This window comes from Vipera berus, assembly GCF_964194415.1.
Source record: "Vipera berus genome assembly, chromosome: 1".
In the NCBI taxonomy this organism is placed as follows: domain Eukaryota; kingdom Metazoa; phylum Chordata; class Lepidosauria; order Squamata; family Viperidae; genus Vipera; species Vipera berus.
In genome coordinates this window covers 5,343,064-5,368,208 of record NC_138202.1, presented here as the reverse complement: position 1 = coordinate 5,368,208, position 25,145 = coordinate 5,343,064, and the positions used below count along the sequence as shown (strand labels likewise).

Here is a 25,145-nt window from a genome sequence, read left to right as displayed (position 1 = left end):
TGGCTCTTTGAGCTTTCTGGCCTGGACTGAGAGTATTAATTGGGGTTTTAATTGGATTTTAATTGGGGTTTTATATTTATTCAAGGTTTAAATGTAATCATTTTAACTGTTCTTATTTTTTGTAATTGTTGTATTGTTATTTTAAAAACCTTGTGAACTGCCCTGAGTCCTACGGGAGAAGGGCGGTATATAAGTCTAATAAAGATAAAGATAAAGATCTGTGAACTGTTAGGGAGGGTCCGTCTTTGCCCCCTTCCTAACAGACTTTCCAAGCTTTGCTGCCCTCTGGAAAGCCACCCTTCCCTCTGTGACTCCAGGCCACATTTCACTACGTATACACACTGCCACAGTATACATGAAACTAGATTGTTTTAAATGGGAGACGGTTCTGTGGCTAGAATTCTTGCCATCCCGTCTTTTCTCAATAAAACTTGCTAATGAGAAACCCTGTTTAGAATTCTGCTTGGAAGAAGCTTGACAATTTAAGTAGCCCCGGATATGGGTGTCAAGCAACTAAAATATTATTTGTCTAGGTGGGAACACAAAAGATCTCCAGGGATTTGGCCACAATGTCAATTTATGGTCTTGAAAAATAAAATGTTTAATTTGAAACTTTGCGTGAAGCTTGGATGTCAGTTGAGAACGACGTATGTGTAATATCTGCAGGCTTTCTGTTGCCGATTTTTAGCTTGTGTGATAATCCTCCAAAGCAGGGGTAGGCAACCTTGGCTCTTTTTATGATTCGTGGACTTCAACTCCCAGAATTCCTGAGCCAGCCATGTTGCCTACCCCTGCTCTAAAGCTTTTGATGACATTGGCGATAGTCCGTCTAAAGAAAAAGGTTCTGAATCTGTCTTAACACCATTTAGTTGCCTTATTTTGATAGTAGTCTCTTTATCGAACATTTGTACAAGAGTGATAAATGTTGACAGATTCCATTCATGATCCCCAGTGTGGCATTTTCCTTTTTAAGGAGCTTGTAGCTTTTAGTGAGCATTTTTTTCCCCACTACAAGATTCCTTTCTTGGTCAGATGTCAAGGGACTGTCCTGTGCCAGAAAGGTATATATTTTGAAGTAAGAATTATTAACCTCATTACTTTTTTATTCAGTCGTTTTGTATAACTCAAGGTGGCAAATACAGCAATAGCACTTAGACTTACATCCCGCTTCACAGTACTTTACAGAGTCAACGTATTGGCCCCAGCAATCTGGGTCCTCATTTTACTGACCTTGGGAGGATGGGAGGCTGAGTCAACCTTGAGCCCGTGAGGATCGAACTACTGGCAGTGAGCAGAGTTAGCCTGCAATGCTGCTTTCTAACCACTGCATCACCACAGCTCATGAACATACCTAATACCTTATTTCCCCGAGAACAACCACTCTTTGAGGTGAGTTGGGCTGAGAGAGAGAGAGAGAGACTGGCTCAAAATCAGCTTTCATGCCCAAGGAATCAAGTTCTCTAACCCATATAGGAAATAGTGTGATGCTGGTTGTTTAATTTTCCATTTTTATAAAGGTGATGGACCTTACACACAAGTAACTTGAGGTAGGAAATAAAAATAATTGCAAACCACCCCATGGACTGAGCGGATAAAATAACGGATGCTGCTGCTGATCGCAGTTCTTTTAAAATGATTTGCATGTTGGTTTGTTTTAAACCGGTTTTATCGGATCGTTGCTTTTATCTGTTGTGAGCTGCTTAGACGTGATGGGCAGCCATACAAATTACATAACGATAATATTCATTTTATTGATCATTATTCCAGCTCGACTGCCCTTCAAGCGCTTGAATCCCATACCAAAGGAGAAACACGACACAAACCCCGAAGTGAAGAAAGCCAGGAGCGTGCAGCACGTCCTCCATCAAAACACATCCCACCCTGCCTCACCGCATCTGTTATCGGACAATGTGGAAAACAGTTGCGAGGAAGCGTCGGAGTCACACGTTCCACAACTGGTCAATGGCAAGGGTCCTCTGGATAACTTTGTGCAGAAAAGCAAAAAGAAGGATGCAAGTCAGTCTCCGCTCTTAATAGACTTGACAGACGACCCACCTGACAGACCGAATGAGAACACGGGCGCCATCCATTCCAACATCAGAGTAGCATCTTTGGGGGAAACCCCGAAGGAGGAAGAAGGCCAGGCCGGTTCCCCAAATTCCTCTTGTGACACCCAGCTAGATCCTTGTTTAGAAACTTGCTTAGATGTAACAGATAAGGAACTTCCAAGTGCGGGGTCAGCCGGGATTGAAACCAACATTCCCAAGGAGGATAAACCTCAGAATGTCATATTTGAACGGAAAATGCCGGTCGTGGTTCTGGAGGACATCTTGGCCACGAGATCTCCTCAAGCTGCAGCTTTGGAACGGAGCGCACCTTCCGAAAACGAAACCATGGAGTCTTGTCCCGAAGAGGACACGCCTTGTACAAATTCCTCCTCGAGTTCTCTCTCTCTCACCAGCTCTCCCGAGTCTCCGGTTACCAAGGAGCACGACGTTACTCCAATAGCTGCTTCAACACCGCTTTGGAAGGTTGGTATCCGCTTCAGGAAAGCCACACCATGGTAAATATAACGGAGTCCTTTTAGTGACCGCTCAGAGTTACAACAGCAGTGAAAAAAGGGATCTATGATGGTTTTTCACACCAGCATTGCAGCATCAGTCACGGGATCAAATTTTAGAGGCTTGGCCACAGGCTCACATTTGTGATGGTTGCAGCGTCCTGGGGTCATGTGATCCCCTTTTGTGACATATATATATATATATATATATATATATATATATATATATATATATATATATATATATATATATATATATATATATATATATATATATATATATATATATATATATATATATGGATCTTTGGTTATTTGGGTTTTTCCCCGCGTAGAACTAAAGGTGTAGGGGCGACGTTTCGACGGAATCCCATCCGTCATCAGATCAGGTTGGTGGCTTCTGCTTCCTTCTTCTGGGAGAAGCATGTGGCTGTTTGTTCCTCTTTTTTAAACTGCCAGAGGGGGTGTGTTCTGTGGGTGGAGGTGTGCTCTGATTGGGTGGGGGATTAAGTGTGTTCTGATTGGGTGGGAGTGTGTTTTGAATGGTGGGTGTGTTCTGATTGGGTGGGGGTGTGTTTTGAGTGGATGGGCTGGTCTCAGCTGCCAGCCTTAGACCTGAGCTGGTGAGTTGTGTGTGTGTGTGTGTGTGTATGTATTTAGATTACTCTTACCAGTCATAATTTTCCCAAAGTTAATTGCCTTTAAATATCCAAACTTTTCATTCACTTACACCATCCCAATATTTTTACATTTCATATAAAAAATACTATACTACTTGTGTTCTGTACCAGCCTGCTACCAGCCCTGCAACAAAAGCAGGGACGACCCCTTTACAAACGGCAAGAGGCTGGAATAACGTCTGCCACATTTATTACTACAAAAACAAACAAGACACGAACCAAGATACAGGAGCTTTGAAACACTATCCGAGCGGTTGCTTTCAGCAAACCAGCCCTCCCCACACATTCCCTTTATAAAGAGTTCAGGGCGTGGCTTCTCTCTCCCTCCTTCCGAGAAGCCCCAATGCCTTCCTCTGTTTACTCCTAATTGACTGCCTCCTGCGTCGGGCGTCCTTGAACAGGGCCAGCTGTGGGTCATCTTCATCCACACTGTCAGGCTCATACAGCTGGGTCTCCATGGTGACCAAGTGGGAGGGGCCTGCCTGAGGGCAATCATCAGCAAGATCTTCAAACCCCTCAGCAAGGTCTTCAACACCCCCCTCCTCCTCTGAGTCGCCCGACCCAACTGTCGAACCCACAGGCTGACCCTGAATCACGACAACTTGTATATTTTATCCCACTCACTGTAGGGCTCTTTTATGTCCATAATTTATCTATTCTTTAAACCATATTCAAACCGGTGTTTAATCATATAGTACTCCATCTGGTAAGTCGCATTAAATCTCTTGAATCTAACTCTAATTCTCTTCTTTTGCCAAGTAGCTTTCTGAGTCAGTGTGTTCAGCTTGCCAGGGGATTCTTCCTATATTTTTGTAAATGATGTTGGGAATTGGAAAGACAAGTTAAGTAGGATGTCCGTTTTTTGTCTCCCAATCTCTAATGATTCTCCTGGCTGCTCTACAATCCATTTTGTTAGATCTGCTTTCTTATAATAATAAGTTGGAAGGGACCTTGGAGGTCATCTAGTCCAACCCCCTGCTCAGGCAGGAAACCCTATACCATTTCAGACAAACTGGCTGTCCAGTCTCTTCTTAAAAACTTCCAGTGTTGGAGCATTCAACACTTCTGGAGGCAAGGAGTTCCACTGGTTAATTGTTCTAACTATCAGGAAGTTTCTCCTTAGTTCTAGGTTGCTTCTCTCCTTGACTATCTTCAAGTTTGTTTGGAAGCCCTGTAAAATAAAATTATCTTTTCCATTTCCATTGTTGTAGCAAAATAAAATTATCTTTTCCATTTCCATTGTTGTAGCAAAATCTTGTAAGTTTTCTTTCTCTTCTGAAAAAAACTCTTGCATGGAGAGAAGCCTGCTAAGATACTATGGGATATGATGATGCTTTTTTTTTAACTTGGAAATTGATTTTGGCTTCTTGCTAAGTGTGATAAGATCTTTTATGAAAGGGTTTCAACAGTTCTACAAGAAAGCACCCTTTTAAAAACTGGAAAACATTTTCTGGATATTTCTGTGGGAAAAATAACACAGAATGGAAATGTTTTCACAGTTAACACATAGGATTAGAAAACGTATCAAATCTGAGCCCTTCCGTAGAATAATAATTTATTAAATTTATATGCTGCCTGACTCCCAGCAACGAAAACGGCTCTGAGCTGGCCTCGACCTGTTGCAAGGATTGGATTTGATCTGGAGAATGAGCATGGATTTTATGGCGCAAGAAGGAATACGGTTTGAGTGACATCTTGAAAATCTGCAGTGGAGGCAGTGCACTGTATTAAGAAAGTGTTTGCGTGGGCACTCGCCTTCCAGTCAGCGTTGACTCTGCCTGGATAAGTCTCTGCCCTTTTTTTTTCCCCCAAAATTTCAGAAGTGGTTGCCGTTGCTTCCTTCCTAGGGCTGAAAGTGACTGATCCAAGGCCACCCGCCTGGATTCCTGCCCAGGACAGGACTAGAACTCATGATCTCCTAGTTTCTAGCCTGTTGTTTTAACTACTAAACTAAATCAACTGTCGATATGGCATTAGTGTTCATAAAAGAAAAATTAACACAGCAAGTGTGCCCCGTTGAGCACAAAGCCTCAAAAACTTCCGTTTCCGCACGGTTACTAGTGGGACAATATTGGAAGAAGGATAGTTTGCCTACTATAGAAGAATGGGTACTTAAGGTATCGAATCTTGCAGAAATGTCTAAGATTTCTGCTTTTTTGAAGGATCACTCGCAAGAAAGATATATTTCAGTTTGGAGGAGATGGATAGATTATATTCAGAATAAGTATGGGACTAAAAAGTTCCATTTAGCTTATGAGTAGATTTTAGATTGTTATTAATTTTAGTATTAGTATTGATTATATTTTTGTTTAAGTTATTATTATGTTTTTAATAATTTGAATGTATGTTAAAGGGGAGTTTTATTTTTTATTTATTTATTTATTTTTATTTTAATCCCATTTATATCCCGCCCTTCTCCGAAGACTCAGGGCGGCTTACAATTTAAGCACAAACCAATGTGCTTAGCAATAGTTAAAGCACATAGTTAAAGCACATTATGAATTTGATTAATTTTATAATGGATTATCTTAGTTAGAATATGATTATTATATCTATAACCCTGTATTCAGCTCTGGGAAGTGGGGGGGAAGGGGGGTGGTTTTGGGGATATGTATTGTAAAAATTTTTTTTTTGTAAAACTCTTTAATAAAAAAAAAACTTCCGTTTCCCTGGAGTAAACCACAGGAAGTTTCCATAGAACTAGCTGTTCCACAGAACAGATAGGCATGATAGGGAAGGAAACAGCCCCAAGTGAACAGGTTGTGGTGTGGAATTTCCTTTTAATCCCAGAGATTATGGCAATTAAATACTATTTATAGATAACTTTCTAGGGGAATGATGCGACTCGGTACTTTTTTTAAAAAAAAAATATTTCAGGAAACAATTCGGAAATTCCTTTGTAGGAATGTCTGAGCTACCAGCCAAAAATTACTAGGTGAGGAATAAGAGGATTGTGTGCTACAATACAGCCTGATAGGTTTGGGTTTTAGGGTTTGTTTTTCTCTAGAAAGTTCTATAGCAGGGGTGTCAAACTGCCCGCCCGCGGGCCAGATGCATCATAGAAAAACTGCGCCCACCCCGTTGCCAGCAATGGAAAAAAAAAAGTCAACGATACGTCGCGACACGTCATGTGACGTTGCAAGTTTGACACCCCTGGTCTATAGAGAACGTAGTGCTAAGTCAACAGATGTACACTCTTCGTTTACAACCACAATTCAGCCCCCAAATCCTGTTGCTAAGCAAGGCAGTTGTTAGTGAGTTGTGCCTCATTTTAAAACAAAGATGATCAGTGGGCTGGAGGGTAAAACATACAAGGAACGGTTGCTGGAATTGGGCATGTCTAGTCTAATGAAGAGAAGGACGAGGGGGGACATGATAGCAGTGTTCTAATATCTCAGGGGCTGCCCCAAAGAAGAGGCAGTCAAGCTATTCTCTAAAGCGCCTGAAGGCAGGACAAGAAGTAATGGATGGAAACTAGTCAAGGAGAGAAGCAACCTAGAACTAAGCAGAAATTTCCTGACAGTGAGGACAATTAACCAATGGAACAACCTGCCTCCAGAAGCGGTGAATGCTCCAATACTGGAGGTTTTTAAGAAGAGACTGGACAGCCATTTGTCTGAAATGGTGTAGGGTTTCCTGCCTGAGCAGGGGGTTGGACTAGATGACCTCCAAGGTCATTTCCAACTACTACTACTACTACTACTATTATTATTATTATTATTATTATTATTATTATTATTATTATTATTATTATTATTATTATTATTATTTTATCTTTTTTGCGACAGTTAAGTGAATCATGCACTCATTAAGCAAGTCGCTTCCCCCATTGACTTTGCTTGTTGGAAGCCAGCTGGAACGTTACAAATGGTGATCACGTGACCCCGAACAGGGCAGCCGTCATAAATACGTGCCAGTTGCCAAGCATCCGAATTCTAATCATGACCATGGAGATGCTGCCACACTGGAAAAATACGAAAAACGGTCCTGTCCTTTTTTTTCACCGCTGTTATGATTTGAATGGTCGCTAAATGAATGGTTGCAAGTCAAGGGCTATGGGCATCAGAAAAGCCCAAACTCCAGTTGCTAAATGTCTTCCTGTACAATGTGAAATGAAATTTACACAAAAGGCATCTACTGCTAACTAGTAGACACCTGTGGCTATGTTCTGCTACGCTAAAACCATACTTTTTGCTCCTTAAAACCTTCCCCTTTATAGCAGAAACACTCAAAAGGCTTGAAAATTACATTCCTAACTCCATAAGCAGACAGGCAGCTGGATCCACTGAATATGAGCCAAGGGTTAGAGATGCTGTCATAGTGTATTGCACAAATTGGTATGTTGCATTTCAACTTCTCCAAAGTGGTCCTGTATTGCAGTGTGTGTGTGTGTGTGTGTGTGTGTGTGTGTGTGTGTGTGTATTAAAAAACTGCTCTGTTTTGTTTTGTCTCTGAATTGCCTGCGTAATGTGGCATATTGCCTGTTGTGTACGTGTGTGGGTTTTGTTTCAAGATACCTATTATATTATGAAGCTCTCCAGCTCATACTTAAAGCGTCCTGTATTGGTTTCTGGGAAATAGTTTACTCGCAGGCCTTTGGGATTTGTTTGTTGCTGTTCCTTCGTTTGAAACAAAGACCTGAACTGTTCTGTTGGCCAAAACGTAGTTAACTGGCAAGTCTTGTTTTCTTGATTTCAAATAAGAATGGGAAAGTCTTGGAGGGAGAAGCCGTGGTGCCAGGACAGTTTGCACTTGTGCCAATCCTAAGTTGGTTTACTGCCTTTTTTGTTCTTGTTCTTCAACAACTCATGGGTCCAGGGCTGGAATTAACAAGCTTCATGGAAAGAATTGGGGAAGATTCTTACCAGGGTATAAATTCAGATCAAGTTGTGTTGGGTTAGTTCTTTGCTGCAATCCGAAATATAGCTTTTCTCCTGGCCCCGTTTAAAGTTAAAAGGTTTAAAGTTAAACGGGTATGTTTTCTCATTCCATACAACTAGAATTGGGAGGTGGGGCTATTTTTTTCATTTGAAAGATTTTTATTTTATTTTTATTTTAATTCCATTTATATCCCGCCCTTCTCCGAAGACTCAGGGCGGCTTACAAGCTTAGCAGTAGCCTTCATTCTATGTATATGCCTGCTTATTAGGGCTTTCACACACACACCCCAAGCGGCATTATTACAAAGTCAGCTTAATTGCCCCCAACAATCTGGGTCCTCAAGCATTGCAGAACATAATCTCTATTCATCACCCTCCAAAACATTTCGATTTCAAACCCAATTCAGATAAGTGTGTTTAGTTTGCCTATTTGCCGTGATGATAAAACGGAACTTGTATCTTATTTATATAGATTTTTGCGTTCACTTTACAGCATGGTGACTCGGCTGATGGTTGTTATAAAAATGGTTGTAAGTTGTGAGTCCGGTCACTTGGTGCCTCGACTTACGACCCCAATGACTTAAAACCAAAATTCGAGGCTCCGTTGTGGTCATAAGTAGGTGCTAAGTAAGAATTGTGGGAGATGTAGTGCCAGCCCAACTCTGATCGCTTTTAGGTTTTCTTATCCACGTTGTAGGGCTGGAATTCATTGCAGACTTAATCATAATCATAATAGTGAAGTTGGAAGGGACCTTGGAGGTCATCTAGTCCAACCCCCTGCTCAGGCAGGAAAGCTTACACCATTTCAGACAAATGGGTGTCCAGTCTCTTCTTAAGAACTTCCAGTGTTGGAGCATTCACAGCTTCTGGAAGCAGGTTGTTCCGCTGTTTAATTGTCCTCACTGTCAGGAAGTTTCTCCTTAGTTCTAGGTTGCTTCTGTCCTCGATGAGTTTCCATCCGTTGCTCTTGTCCTGCCTTTTGACACTTCATGTGTCAGAGTTGCTTTTCTAATATATCTTACCTAAAATTCAGCTTTTTTTGTATTATGATTTCTGAAAATAGCTAGAAAACAATGACTCTAACCTCAGCTGACTCTGTGCTTCCCCTGTTTCCTTAAAGAACAGATGAGGAAATCAGATCCCTTGCATTACGCCGTAATCTATCTGTCCGTCTTTTAACATGCCAAAAGTGACTCTTTGGTCTAACTCAGGGATGGCGAACCTTTTAGAGACCGAGTGCCAAGACTGCAACCCAAACCCACTTATGTCTCGTTGGGTGCCAGGTGGGCGTGGCCTATTGGGCGGGTGTGGCTGCAATGGTAACGGCAGACTGGATGGGACTAAAAAGTTCAGTCAATCAGTTCCAACTTTGCAAGATGAAAAGTTGAAATTGACTGATTGAACTTTTTTTTTTTTTGCACACGGCAGCGGAGGCCTAAAGCGAAAAAGTTCTATAAAACCCAGCTGAAGGCCTAGGACTGGGGCGTGCCCACAGAGGGGGCACCTCTGCGTGCTACCTGTGGCACGCGTACCATAGGTTCGCCACCACGGGTCTAACTCATGCTAAGCCAGAATTCCCTTAACTAAAGTTTGTTGAATTATGCTGTAAGTTACGGCTTGCAGAAAGGCAGGTGTCAAGCAATAACATTCTATGTAATTATGATTTGTGCTCTGTATAAATCCTAGTCTCGGTTTTGATTGCTTAAAGAAGTGCTGGTGGCATAACTTGCTCCATCCTTGCTATTTCAGGCTTCTCCAAAAGTGCATCGAAGTTCGGAGGAGAAGGAGAAACTCAAGCTACAAAGGGTGAGATGACTCCGCTGACTAACTGAATTCGCTTGATGACAACTGAAAGTGTTCAGGCCTTAGAAAGCGATGTGGAAGGCAGCATTAAGTGGTTTTAATGACAATCTCTTTTTGATCATCACTGAAGCAGCCTGAGGGGGGGGGGTGCTTTGTTTTTTGTTTTTTTGTAAAGCTTTCACGAAAGCCCACTAAAATTTGAGCTACTTTAATGATCAGTCACCATCCTGAAGAAGAATGATCTCTGGTTGCTAAGAGATGATGACACATAACCAGTTACTTTGGCACTCTGGCTGTCCAAGCCCAGAAGCCCGAGAAATATCTGCTTTAATCAGTAACAGACATTTTCTATTTATTTGAGGTCTGAAGTGCTTGTCCCACCCCATTTTTCAGGCACGCACCTCCCTAATTGTAAATATTGTCCACCGCAACAGCTCGGCAGAGCTACCTGCAGGCAGAAAAAGCCCTAGTTTCTTATCTATGCCAACATCTCCAGCCAGGCCAGAAAAGATCTAAATTCCGTGGAAGACGATCTTAAATCAGATGGAATGTGGCCTGACTTAAAAGGCCTTTTCCATCATCTCATATCTTCCAGGTATTCATGGATAAAATACTTGGCAATATCCAGAGATATTGGGACATCACCTGTTTTAGTCTGTTTGGGGGGTTGGCTGTTCTAGTGTTTGGATGCTGTAACTACCAATCAAAGCAAGACACCTGCTAAACCAGGGGTAGGCAAGCTTGGCTCTTGGATGACTGGTGGACTTCAACTCCCAGAATTCCTGAGCCAGCCACGCTGAGGGGAAACGGAGAGGTCTCCATGCTGGCTCAGGAATTCTGGGAGTTGAAGTCCACGAGTCATAAAGGAGCCAAGGTTGCCTACCCCTGGCCTAAGCTGCTTTATGACTCGTGGACTTCAACTCCCAGAATTCCTGAGCCAGCCACGCCGAGGGGAAAGGGAGAGGTTTCCAAGCTGAGCCATGCCTGGCTGAGGAATTCTGGGAGATGAAGTCCAGGAGTCATCAAAGAGCCAAGCTTGCCTACCCCTGTCCTAATCTGACTGCTTTGTGTAAAGAAAAGACCGTTGTTTCTATTTGAAACCATTGATGGGCCTCTTGCTAGAAATGGAAAGAAATGAAGATTTAATTTTGGGATTTGATGGCCTGCACTGTTTATGATTATAGAGACACTGCATTGTTGGTTTTAGAGTAAGAGGTCAATGTATTTTACATCCGTCTCTGTACCGAAGAAAGTGTGTATGTGTGTGGGGGGGTATTTATTTCCTTTTCCTTTTTTCTTCTTTTGCACTCCTGGTTTTGCGTGCTTTTTAACCTCTGTTTTGCTTTTTGGTATCTTATCTCTTGCCAAAACTTGAGGATACTACAGAAACAATTATTTGGGGAGTGAGGGTGGGGTTGGAAGGACAAGCTGGAATGAACTTCAGAGTGAAAACTTCCTCCTATGAGAGTGATGGGGTTAAGAATATCTTTAGTGTTACACCAGGAATCAAAATCTGTAACCCCTTTTAAGTTACTTAATTATTTCTTTGTTTCAATGTTAACAAAGTGGCAAGTGTTGGTCTGAGTCTTCCCTACCTTCCAGCTACAGTAGCCATGTTACTTCCCACAGCTGTAAAAACAGGGAGAATTTTTCAAAAAATAGCAAACCAGGAAAAGATTTGAGGGTGGCAACTATGCCAATGCTTCTTTCAAGATCCCCCAGTGTCAATAGAATTTCATTTGAAATTTGAAGGGCAGGTACTTTTAAAAAGAGGACAGAAGGAATAGGTGAGTTTGTGTGAGTTTAAACCTTTCCATTGAGTTACGGTATAGGCCAGGGGTAGGCAACCTTGGCTCTTTTATGACTCATGGACTTCAACTCCCAGAATTCCTGAGCCAGCATGGCTCAGCTTGAAAACCTCTCCCTTTCTTAAGCCAATCCAGCTTCCTCCGTCGTCTTGGCGTATTGGAAGGCGGCTGGGAAGGCCGCAAATGGTGATCACGTGATCCCCGGGATCTTGCAGTTGTTACAAACGGATCCCGGTTGCCAAGTACCCAGGTTTGGATGATGTAACCGTGGCTGTCAGTCCGAGGACTGGCGATAAGTCACATTTTTCAGTGCAGTCGCAACACTGAACGGTCGCTACACAGATGGTTGTAAATTGAGGACTACCTGTGACCCGTCAACACATATTGCACTGCTTGACCGCGGGGAACGTGACAGTGTCAAGAATTCCTCCTAAAGACACTTCTGGGGTTTCTCTCTCTCTTTTTTTTTAAAGGACCAAGAACGCGCCGAAAAACTTCAGAAACTGCAAGCTGAACAGGAGGAGAAGAGACAGCTGAAAAAGGAAGCCAAGGCTGCCAAAGAACGTGCCCGCGAGGAGGCGAAGAGGAAGAAAGAAGAAGAGAAGGAGCTGAAGGATAAAGAAAGGAGAGAGAAAAAGGAGAAAGACGAAAAGGAGAAAGCTGAAAAACAACGGGCGAAAGAGGAAAAACGGAAAGAGAGACAGGAAGCTCTGGAGTAAGTAAATGATCACGTGGGATGGCCAATCAACACAGCTTTCCCTTGCTCTGATATGCTCTGGGGGTTTCGCTAGCTGGACTTGGCTGCTCTTTTCTCTTGATGGGATCGTATTCTACTGATTGGCTGCTTTGCTTTAATGCTGCTCAGAGTACCATTGACGAGGATCCTTCCTTCCTTCCTTCCTTCCCTCCCTCCCTCCCTCCCTTCTTCCTTCCTTCCTTCCTTCCTTCCCTCCCTCCCTCCCTCCCTTCCTTCCCTCCCTCCCTCCCTTCCTTCCTTCCCTCCCTCCCTCCTTCCCTCCTTCCTTCCCTCCCTCCCTCCCTCCCTCCTTCCCTTCCTTCCTTCCTTCCCTCCCTCCCTCCCTCCCTCCCTTCTTCCTTCCTTCCCTCCCTCCTTCCTCCCCCCTCCCTCCCTCCCTCCCTTCCTTCCTTCCTTCCCTCCTTCCCTCCCTTCCTTCCTTCCTTCTTTCCTTCCTTCCTTCCTTCCCTCCCTCCCTCCCTTCTTCCTTCCTTCTTTCCTTCCTTCCTTCCTTCCTTCCTTCCTTCCCTCCCTCCCTCCCTTCTTCCTTCCTTCCCTCCCTCCTTCCTTCCTTCCCTCCCTCCCTCCCTCCCTCCCTTCCTTCCCTCCCTCCCTCCTTCCCTCCCTCCCTTCCTTCCTTCCTTCCCTCCCTCCCTCCTTCCCTCCCTCCCTCCCTCCCTTCCTTCCTTCCTTCCCTCCCTCCCTCCCTCCCTTCTTCCTTCCCTCCCTCCCTCCTTCCTTCCCTCCCTCCCTCCCTCCCTCCTTCCCTCCCTCCCTCCCTCCCTCCCTCCCTCCCTCCCTCCCTTCCTTCCTTCCTTCCTTCCTTCCTTCCTTCCTTCCTTCCTTCCCCAAGGTGTGAGGTCTGATCTGTGCTCCACTGCCATTTGCTATCCAGTCGTGATGGATATTTCCAAGGCTGCCTTTCGGATCTCTTGATCGTACGATGGATTTGAATTAGAAATTCAGATGGAAGCTTTTCGCACAAAAAGTGCCTTTTAAACAAAGGATCTGCGAAATGTTCCTGGACTGGAACACCCTTACCCCGTGTTTTGGGGTGTGGAGGAGACTAACTGAGTCATGTTTGAATGCTCCCGATGCTGGGGCGTGTTTTTTTTTTTGTCGTTTTTGTTTTTTGTAAACCCCGGATTATATTTTCCTAAACCTGGGCTTTATTTTGAAGGGCAAAATTAGAAGAGAAAAGAAAAAAAGAAGAAGAAAAACGCTTAAAAGAGGAAGAGAAGGTAAAAATAGCAGCACTTTTTTGTTGTTGTTCTGTTTCAGCTAGAACGCAGAGCTCGAACAGACGTGTTTCTGACCTCACACAATGTTTGCCTTCTCTGTGTTAGAGGAGGCTTTGTTTGCAATGATGTTCTTCATCTCATGGATTGTAACCTATAATCTTGTCAATTTTCTGATTCTAGCGTCTCAAAGCAGAAAAGGCTGAAATCACCCGGTTCTTTCAAAAACCAAAAACCCAACCTGCTCCAAAAGTAAGTCTTCTAATTATTTTTGTATACCATTGAGGTGTTTAAAACTATTAGTGTTTTTCCTGGCTGGTTGTTGTTAGCTGCGAAGTCGTGTCCGACCCATCGCAACCCCACGGACAACGTTCCTCCAGGCCTTCCTGTCCTCTACCATCTTCTGGAGTCCATTGAGGCTCACGCCTCCTGCTTCAGTGACTCCATCCAGCCACCTCATTCTCTGTCGTCCCCTTCTTCTCTTGCCCTCAACCTTTCCCAGCATTAGGCTCTTCTCCAGTGAGTCCTTCCTTCTCATTAGGTGGCCAAAGTATTTGAGTTTTAGCTTCAGGATCTGGCCTTCTAAGGAGCAGTCGGGGTTGATCTCCTCTAGGACTGACCGGTTTGATCGCCTTGCAGCCCAAGGGACTCGCAGGAGTCTTCTCCAGCACCAGAGTTCAAAGGCCTCCATTCTTTGGCGCTCAGCCTTTCTTACGGTCCAGCTTTCACTGCCACACATTGCAACTGGGAAGACCACAGCCTTGACTATACGCACTTTTGTTGACAGGGTGATGTCTCTGCTTTTTAGTGTGCTGTCTAGATTTGCCATGGCTTTCCTCCCCAGGAGCAAGCGTCTTTTAATTTCTTGGCTGCAGTCCCCATCCTGGCTAACACCATAAAATACCTGAACTAGAAGGTCCCCACACTCCGAATGTTGTATAATAGCCTATTAGCATCTATACTTAATTTAATTATATAACAATCTATAATTCATTTAATTATATAACAATATTTAATTAATTTAATTAATATAATAAATAATTTAATTAAACACATTTTCTTAAAAAAAGTCCTCGACCTAGGACCATAATTGAGCCCAAAATTTCCATTGCTAAACAAGACAGTTGTTAAGTGAGTTTTGCCCCATTTTATGATCTTTCTTGCCACAGTTATTATAATGAATCACTGCAGTTGTTAAATTAGTAACATGGTGGTTAAGTGAATCTGGCTTCCCCACTGACTTTGCTCGTCAGAAGGTTGCAAAATGTGGTCAGATGACCCTGGGACATTGCGACCATCATAAATAGGAACCAGCTGACAAACACCTCCATCCATAAACACGGGGATGTGGCAACGGCCGTAAGGGTGAAAAATGGTCATGCGTCAGTTTTTTCAATGTGTTTGTCAAGGTTCCGATCGATGAGACCAAATGAATCAGAACTCCGAGGCAGGAAAGTTCCTCAAAGAACATGTTTATTGGGTACTTAATATCGGCACGAACAAAAGTGAAACCAGATCTAAACATCCCCCCCCCCCAAAGAATCAAAGTAAATACAATGTAACAATTCCCACCCCTTGACTCATGCTGTCCAATAGCACAATTTGGGGGGCTTTCTGACTAAGTAATCCTCTTTCTCCCCTCCGGTATGGGAATGATCTTTTGTTCCCACAAGATTTGCTCAATGTTGTATACAAAATACAAATACAAAATACATAAATGGCTGCAGCCAGGTTCGTTTTAGAGTTGACAAGCGTTATAACTTTGAACGGTCACTAAACAAATGGTTGCAAGTCGAGGACTACCTGTAAGCATCATGTAACTATCGTCCACAACTACTCCCTTCGCAGACACCAGGGGAGGTAGTTTGTCTCATTCAGACGAGATACTACGAAACCTCCCATTACGCTGACAGAGTCCATGTTGCCTGCTACCACCACAAACCACAAGCCCTAACTCCTCTGGCTCTAGGTCACACTCTCACTGGGTTTCTCCTCTCTCTGGGCCCATTACCTGTCGGAACATGCACAGTCTTATTGTGCGAGATAACCCAGGAGTAAACACAGTAAACAGTGGTCTATAGTAAATGGTGATTTGTCTTACACTATCTACAATATCATACACCAGGAACAGTATACATACACGTGCTAATACAGCAGGATCCAACAGACCACAGTTACAGCAGGAAATGGAAGAGAGAGAACACAGCAGCAGAGCCTTCCCTTTTGTAAAAAGGCTCTTAAAGGGATGCAGACCCTGCTGGGTCATTCCCATTATTACCTCTTAAATTACATAAGCTGGTTAGCTGTTAAATCAGTATGAACATTTCGTTACCAGGCTAGGTAACATCTTTAGCGGAGTTTGGAGGGTGTCAGTGTCGGTGTTGTTCCGTTTACAAGGGCTTCAGGTGTGGGTGTGTAGCATATATTTTTTGGAAGTGTGTGGTTTTTCTGGGCTTCAAAGATGAAACTTCCATCCCAGGTTACGAACAGCGTGATAAAGTTGGCCTCTTGTTTTCAGACTCTTGCGGGCTGGTGTGGAAAGTTTGCTCCCTTTGAGATCAAGGAGAACATGGTCCTCGCTCCGCTTTGCCGGGTGCCCTTCGATCAGGACCTCTCCGACCGAATAGACCGGTCCGTGCAAGAGCAGAGCTGTGACACTTCTTTCTTGGAAGAACTGAAGAGTCGGGATCCTAGGAAATCGGAGCCCACCCTTGTCTGCAGCCCCGATGCTGACGGGATTAACAGGTGAGTTAACCTTCCTGGAATGGAGGTCTGTCCTGGAACAGACGTGGCTTTAGCGAAACACTTTGGATAAAAATAACGGTTCAGGAACAAAAGGGCAATAGCCATAGCACTTAGACTTACCGTATATATACCACTTGACAGTGCTTTACAGCCCTCTCTAAGCAGAGTCAGCCTCTTCCCCCCCCAAACAATCTGGGTCCTCATTTTACCGACCTCAGAAGGATGGAAGGCTGAGTCAACCTTGAGCCGGTCATCATCAAACTGCTGGCAGTGGGCAGAGTCAGCCTTCAATGCTGCATTCTAGCCACTGCGTCTCTGTGGGCCACCAGATAAGCACTCCTGGGATTTAAGGAGGGTGAGGTCTCCATCACTTCCTCCTCAAAGGGACTCCATGCCAGCCACTCTCTTAACTCCACTCCCCGACTTCAGTTGCTGATTCCACCACAGGCCGTGATGCTTAGGGTGGAAAGGCAAGCCAGGAGACCTGCCGCCTTCTTCCATTGGAGCATCACGGCTTCTCTAACCTGGCACAAATGAATAGCAATAGCACTTAGACTTATATACCGCTTCACAGTGCTTTACAGCCCTCTCTAAGCAGAGTCAGCCTCTTCCCCCCCCCCCAAACAATCTGGGTCCTCATTTTACCGACCCCAGAAGGATGGAAGGCTGAGTCAACCTTGAGCCGGTCAGGATCGAACTGCTGGCAATCAGCAGAGTAGCCTGCAATACTGCACTCTAACCACTGTGCCACCACGGCTGCTGTTCCTATAGGGCAGGGGTAGGCAACCTCGGCTCTTTTATGACTCATGGAATTCTGGGAGTTGAAGGCCATGAGTCATAAAAGAGCCAAGGTTGCCTACCCCTGCTATAGGGATTTATAACCCAGAGTAGGAATAAATGGGCAACTTTCTGAATCAACACAGTGGGGGAAAGGTGCCTTCTCAAGGCTCTATCTTGGCCCTGTTCGTAATTTATCTTGACTTAAATGTGGGCTACTTGAAAGTGAGGTTGATTTGTGAAAAACCAGATGTGTTTGTAAAAAAAAGCTCCAGATTGGTCCAGTGGCTTACAAGGGTGGTTTAAGTAATAAGCGTACACACAGAGAGGGACGCCCTATTTTTGTGTGTTTTTATATACACGTTAAAAGGGACGTGGTGGCTCAGTGGGTTAGGACGCTGAGCTTGTCGATCAGAAGGTCGGCAGTTTGGCGGGTCGAATCCCGAGTGCCGCGTAACAGAGTAAGCACCTGTTACTCGTCCCAGCTTCTGCCAACCTAGCAGTTCGAAAGCACGTAAAAATGCAAGTAGAAAAATAGGGACCACTTCGGTGGGAAGGTAACAGCGTTCCGTGCGCCTTTGGCATCCAGTCATGCCATCCACATGACCACGGAGACGTCCTCGGACAAGCGCCGGCTCTTCGGCTTTGAAACAGAGATGAGCACCGGCCCCTAGAGTCGGAAACGACTAGCACACATGTGCGGGGGAACCTTTACCTTTACTTTATATACACGGTGACATATCTGTCTGTAATTAATAAGGCAAGAAAACCTGGGGTCACAATGGACAGCTGTTGGGATTGGCAACAGGAAGACCTATTCCTAAAGCTCCTATCAGTCCCTGATAGTGACTGGGTGACTAACCAATTATCAAGGTAGTCCTCAACTTGCAACCATCCGTTTAGTGACCAAAGTTACAACAGCACTGAAAGAAGTGACTTACGGCCCTTTTCCAAACTCACCATCGTGGCGGCATCCCCACGGTCACGTGATCAGAATTCAGACTCTCGACCGCTGGCTCATATTTACAACAGGTTTCCGTGTCCTGGGGTCACGTGATTCCCCTTTGGCGACTTTCTGACAAGCAAACTGAATAGGGAAGCCAGATTCACTGAACAACCTTCTTAGTAAATGAACAACTGCAGCGATTCACTTAACAGCTGTGGCGAGAAAAAAAGCGCAAAATGGGCCGAAACCCGCACAAAAACTGTCTTATCAACAGAAATTTTGGGCTCAATTGTCATAAGTCAAGCACTGTCTGTGTTTAGAACAAGTTACCTCATAGCTAAAAGAAAATGTGAGTTTCAGTTCCTGAATGAAAGGTTGGGATGTAAATAAGCCTTGTTCGTGTCCCTGGCTGGGCTCACACTGAGACCTGATGCCGATTGTTCTGTTCCAGCCTATGACTGGACCTGTTTGTGTGTCAGGGACAACCCCTTTTTCCTTTTTACAGTCAATGGGTTGGAAAAACCCAACCCAAATTTATTTACAGTTCAAACAAAAAAGCAACAGAATATTTCCTTCCATGAATGAATCAAAATATCAAACAAGAGTCAACAAACAAGAGTTAAACAGAAGTATCAAGAACAGACCAGGATTCCCTTAGAACGTCTCCGAACGGTTGCCTTCAGTAACCAGCCCCGCCCACACCATCCCCTTTTATTCTTAGTCCCAAGGCGTGGCTTCTCACTGCCTTCTCCTCCTCTCACTGAGTTGCCTCATTGATTTGCTCTGCTCTGCTGGATTGTTTTCTGCTTCTAGCGTCTCTGAACAGAGTCAGCTGTGACTCCTCTGAGTCCGACACCACCACCTGACACAGCTGAGCCTCGTGAGGAACACAACTGGAGGGGCAACTGCGAGTCCTGCAGTGCATCAGAGCCTCCCTCCCACACCAAAGGCTCTCCAACCCCCCCCCCTCCTCCTCAGATTCATTGGACTCAGCTGCTGGGAGCACAGGCTGACACTGAATCACAACACCGATCTGATATATAGAATGAGGGTGTTATAGGCTCCTTCAGCGATCCCCTCAAATCAAACTCCCCAAATTCATACCCACTGAGGCTTCCTGAGTCACGTGTGTGGTGATGGGGGGGTCACCCAACACCAGTGGAATTGCACTCACCTGAAGTTGAGGCGCATTGCATACATATCGCCCTGGTGCGAGGACCCATGTTTCCCTTGCTCAGCTTGTCTATAAGCTCCAGCTTGTCTTGGCTACAGGTGAACTGCTGTGTACCGTCAGAGGAAAAACTCATTAAACCACAAGCGCATGGCTTCTGGGAGTCTAACATTAGCTAAATCAGTTCCTTGTTCTTTCTTCTGACTGTATCTTTCCAGATTACCATCATAACATGTGTCGTTGTGAAACCTACATCATAGACTAGAATAGAACAGAGCTGGAAGGGACCTTGGAGGTCTTCTAGTCCAGCCCCCTGCTCAGGCAGGAAACCCTATACCACTTCAGACAAATGGTTGTCCAGTCTCTTCTTAAAAACTTCCAGTGTTGGAGCATTCACCACTTCTGGTGGCAAGGAGTTCCACTGTTTAATTGTTCTGACTCTCACCCTACACCATCTCAGACAGGTGATTGTCTAGTCTCTTAAAGATCTCCAGTGATGGGGCCCCCACAATTTCTGGTGGCAAGCTGTTCCACTTGTCAATTGAAGTTTCTCCTTAATTCCAGATTGCTTCTCTCCTTGATTAGCTTCTATCCGTCGTTTCTCGTCCTGCCCTCTGGCGCTTTGGAGAATAATTTGACCCCCTCTTCCTTGGGGCAGCCCCTCAGATACTGGAACACGGCTATCATGTCTCCCCTATTTCTTCTTTTCTTTAGACATGCCAGTTCCTTAATTCCCTTAACGTTCAAGTTTCATATTTTAAATACATAAAGAAATACGCAAGTTCGCAAAAGCACACTGTTGTGCAAAAGGCCACAGCTTTTGGTCACCTATATTTCTACAGTAGCCATAAGGCCTGAACTTGATCAACACAATTATTGGTGGAGCAGTGGGCTAAGGCCTCCTTAAGTAACACCAGCTGCCTGCAATTAGTGCAGGTTCGCATCCCACCAGGCTCAAGGTTGACTCAGCCTTCCATCCTTCCCAGGTAGGTAAAATGAGGACCCAGATTGTTGGGGGCAATAAGCTGACTTTGTAATAATGCCGCTTGGGGTGTGTGTGAAAGCCCTAATAAGCAGGCATATACATAGAATGAAGGCTACTGCTAAGCTTGTAAGCCGCCCTGAGTCTTCGGAGAAGGGCGGGATATAAATGGAATTAAAAATAAAAAATAAATAAATTCTCCAAGGGGGGGCTTCAGCAGATATAAACGGATATTAATAAAAATTGTCTTTCTCGACAGTGCTCGCAACTTCCCTGCTGTAAGATGGTGTGCTTTGTGATGCACATTAATCCTTAAGTCATCCTGCCCAGATGTTTTCACTGCAGGGGGCCTGACATTTCTGTGCGTCCAGTACAGAAAGCTTTAGTTCTCTTCCCCTCTGACTGGTCCCCCTCCGCTTCCCCATTTCTCTTTGATCTGGAGTGCTTTATTTATTTATTTATTTTTATTTTTATTTTTATCCCATTTATATCCCGCCCTTCTCCGAAGACTCAGGGCGGCTTACAATTTAAGCACAAATCAATGTGCTTAGCAATAGCCTTCATTCTATGTATATGCCTGCTTTATTAGGGCTTTCGCCCCCCCCCCCAGCGGCATTATTACAAAGTCAGCTTAATTGCCCCCAACAATCTGGGTCCTCATTTTACCTACCTCGGAAGGATGGAAGGCTGAGTCAACCTTGAGCCTGGTGGGACGCGAACCTGCACTAATTGCAGGCAGCTGGTGTTACTTAAGGAGGCATTAGCCCACTGCTCCACCAAGGCTTTGCAGGACACAGTTTTCCTTAACTTCCGCTCTCTTTTTTTTTTTAATCTGTGACCTCCGCCATTTCAATTTTAATCGAAGCCTCTCTACAGAAATGGACAAAAGTCATTCTCTTGTTAGTCAAGCATTATTATCACATTGTGTTTCCCTGAAAAAATATAAGACCGGGCCTTATATTAATTTTTGCTCCAAAAATACACATTAGGGCTTATTTTCCATTAGGGCTTATATTTGGGGAAATACGGTCCTAAATGCGTCCGTCTGGCTGGCGATCTTAACTGGGGCTTATTTTGGGGGCGGGGTTAATATTACGAGCGTCCTGGGGGAAAAAAATCACGCTGGGGTTTATTTTCCGGCTGGGTCTTATTTTCAGGGAAATACGGTAGTGCTAATTATGAGCTTCGTTTTAATGGAGCGCATGGGCGACTTTCAGCTCCATCCAAGACTGAGCAGGCTGTTTTTTCGGTTCAACAGCGATGTCGTCATTGTGGGCAGCAGCCAGGCAGAAGATGTGCCTGAAAGGAAGAAATTTGGAAGAATGAAACTACTGCAGTTCTGTGAGAATCATCGGCCTGCCTACTGGGGCACGTGGAACAGGAGGTCTTTCTCAATAAGACCTAGAAACCCTTGGGCCAAAGATACGGTAAGCTCAGAACATTGTTGTTGTTAGCTGCGAAGTCGTGTCCGACCCATCGTGACCCCATGGACCACGTTCCTCCAGGCCTTCCTGTCCTCTACCATCTGCTGGAGTCCATTTAAGCTCACGCCTACTGCTTCGGTGACTCCATCCAGCCACCTCCTTCTCTGTCGTCCCCTTCTTCTCTTGCCCTCCACCTTTCCCAGTGTTAGGCTCTTCTCCAGTGAGTCCTTCCTTCTCATTAGGTGGCCAAAGGATTTGAGGTTCAGCTTCAGGATCTGGCCTTCTAAGGAGCAGTCAGGGTGGATCTCCTCTAGGACTGACCGGTTTGATCGCCTTGCAGTCCAAGGAACTCACAGGAGTCTTCTCCAGCACCAGAGCTCAAAGGCCTCCATTCTTTGGCACTCAGCCTTTCTTATGGTCCAACTTTCACTGCCATACATTGCAACTGGGAAGACCATAGCCTTGACTAGACGCACTTTTGTTGGCAGGGTGACATCTCTGGTTTTTAGTGTGCTGTCTAGGTTTGCTATGGCTTTCCTCCCCAGGAGCAAGCGTCTTTTAATTTCTTGGCTACAGTCCCCATCTGTGGTGATCTCAGAACATTACATCCCCTTATTTCAGGGGTCTTCAAACTTGGCCCTTTTATGACTGGTGGACTTCAACTCCCAGAATTCCTCAGCCAGCATGGCTCAGCTTGGAAACCTCTCCCTTTCCCCTCAGCATGGCTGGCTCAGGAATTCTGGGAGTTGAAGTCCACGAGTCACAAAAGAGCCAAGCTTGCCTACCCCTGCTGTACATTCTTCAAACAGGTTAAAAGGACGCTGGGGCCAAGGGGGTATCAATGGAAGGAGGGTAAATCTTATGTGGAAAGCGTCCCGTGCTGGCTGGGGAATTCTGGGAGTTGAAGTGCACAAGTCTTAAAGTTGCTAAGTTTGGAGAACCCTGGTCTGGAGATCTTGTCCTAAGCCGCAGATTGAATGACAATAAACAGAGTCAGAAGGGACTTGGGAGGCCTTCTAGTCCACCCCCCCAGCCCCACCCCTGCTCAAGGTAGGAAACCCTATACCAGGGGTCAGCAACCTGAAACAGTGCAAGAGCCAGTCGGAACCGGTTCCCTCACAAATAGATCTTGAGAAAGATCTATTGGCAGAAGATATAAAGCTCCACTAAACAAACTACCAAGGATTTTTTTTAATTTTAACCCCATTTATATCCCGCCCTTCTCCGAAGACTCAGGGTGGCTTACAAACTAAGCACAAATCAAATGTGCTTAGCAATAGCCTTCATTCTATGTATATGCCTGCTTATTAGGGCTTCCCCCCCCCCCAAGCGGCATTTTACAAAGTCAGCTTATTTCCCCCAACAATCTGGGTCCTCATTTTACCTACCTGGGAAGGATGGAAGGCTGAGTCAAGATGCGAACCTGCACTAATTTCAGGCAGCTGGGGTTACTTAAGGAGGCATTAGCCCACTGCTCCACCAAGGCTCCTCAATGTGGGCATGCGCATACATGCGCGCATGCGCAGAACAGGGTTTGACTGAGGAGTGGAGCCAAGGTGAGATATGCACCTACCCTGAATATTTGAATTGATTGGTTGAACTTTTTTAGTCCCGCTTTTTTGACTGCACATGGCAGAAGACCGGGAGCCGCAGGAGACGGCTGAAAGAGCCGCATGAGGCTCCGGAGCCGCGGGTTGCAGACCTGTGCCCTATACCATTTCATTCAAACAGTTCTCCAGTGTCTTCTTAAAAGCCTCCAATAATGGAGCCACCACAACTTCTGGAGGCAAGTCGTTCCACTGGTTAATTGTCCTCACTGTCAGGAAATTCCTCCTTAGTTCCAGGTTGATTCTCTCCTTGATTAGTTTCCATCTGTTGCTTCTTCTCCTGCCTTCAGGGGCTTTGGAGAATAGGTGGACCCCCCAGATATTGGGATTCACTGGCTTCTAGGATCCTTTTCAGCTCTTCCGTGTTTCTACCTTTTCAGTCAATGTCTCTCTCCCCACCCACTTTGTCCAGCCCTTGGAGGGCTCTTGCTGAGCTTCCACTGCCTTGCTTCTCCCCCTGCAGAAGCTCCTGGACTATGAAGTGGAGAGCGATGAAGAGTGGGAGGAGGAGGAGCCGGGCGAGTCCCTCTCTCACAGCGAAGGGGTGAGTCTAAGCCTTTCCTCTAACCCAGAAAAGCGCCTCCTTCAAAGAGGAGAAAACCGCCCTACGTTGTGACTGACACGGTGAAGAACACAGAAATGGGTCCTCCGCAGCTCCCCTGTCCTGATGCTCTGGAAGAGGGGGGGCAATTAGCCTCCCCAAGGGGCCGCGTGAGAAGGGGACTGTTGTGGGGGGTGTCAGGGAGACAGGCGGTTAGATAGATGGATGGATAGATAGACCTAGATGATGGATGGATAGATGGATGATAAAAGATAGATAGATAGATAGATAGATAGATAGATAGATAGATAGATGATAGATAGATAGATAGATAGATAGATAGATAGATAGATAGATAGATAGATAGATAGATAGATAGATAGATAGATAGATAATGGATGGATGGATGGATGGATGATAGATAGACCTAGATGATGGATGGATAGACAGATGATAAAAGGTAGGTAGGTAGATAGATAGATAGATAGATAGATAGATAGAGAGAGAGAGAGAGAGAGAGAGAGAGAGAGAGAGAGAGAGAGATAATGGGTGGATGGATGGATGGATGATAGATAGACCTAGATGATGGATGGATAGATGGATAGACGGATGATAAAAGATAGGTAGGTAGGTAGGTAGATAGATAGATAGATAGATAGATAGATAGATAGATAGATAGATAGATAGATAGATAATGGATGGATGGATGGATGGATGATAGATAGACCTAGATGATGGGTGGATAGACAGATGATAAAAGGTAGGTAGGTAGGTAGATATTTATTTATTTATTTTAATCCCATTTATATCCCGCCCTTCTCCGAAGACTCAGGGCGGCTACATTCTAAGCACAAATCAGATAGATAGATAGATAGATAGATAGATAGATAGATAGATAGATAGATTATAGATTTAGATTTTATTAGATTTATATACCGCCCTTTCCCGAAGGACTCAGGGCGGTTTACAGGGCATTTTAAAATCATATCAATATAAAATACAAAGTTAAAAGAGAATTAAAAGATTAAATTATCCCTGAAAATAAAACCCCAGTTAAAATTCTCAGCCTGGGTCAGAGAGCTCAAAGAGCCAAGCCTTCCTGTCCCAGCGGAATGAGCGTAGGTCAGGGGCATAGATAGATAGATAGATAGATAGATAGATAGATAGATAGATAGATAGATAGATAGATAGATAGATAGATAGATAATGGATGGATGGATCGGTGATAGATAGATAGACCTAGATGA

At 44.7% G+C, this 25,145-nt stretch overlaps 1 protein-coding gene across 5 annotated transcripts in view; it reads left to right on the top strand.

Moving 5' to 3' along the window:
* CHAF1A (chromatin assembly factor 1 subunit A) overlaps positions 1 to 25,145 on the top strand; it is a 42,718-nt gene that overhangs the window by 5,113 nt on the left and 12,460 nt on the right. For 3 of the 5 annotated variants that reach the window (XM_081320912.1, XM_081320909.1, XM_081320910.1), the window contains exons 3-10: positions 1,768 to 2,531; positions 9,870 to 9,926; positions 12,205 to 12,446; positions 13,648 to 13,708; positions 13,889 to 13,957; positions 16,224 to 16,450; positions 21,585 to 21,753; positions 23,821 to 23,901. In XM_081320912.1, coding sequence (XP_081177038.1) covers positions 1,768 to 2,531; positions 9,870 to 9,926; positions 12,205 to 12,446; positions 13,648 to 13,708; positions 13,889 to 13,957; positions 16,224 to 16,450; positions 21,585 to 21,753; positions 23,821 to 23,901 — 1,670 coding nt within the window. Of the gene's footprint in view, positions 1 to 1,093; positions 2,532 to 9,869; positions 9,927 to 12,204; positions 12,447 to 13,647; positions 13,709 to 13,888; positions 13,958 to 16,223; positions 16,451 to 21,584; positions 21,754 to 23,820; positions 23,902 to 25,145 lie in introns of those variants that run through there. The other 2 variants (XM_081320911.1, XM_081320908.1) reach the window with 1 other exon arrangement.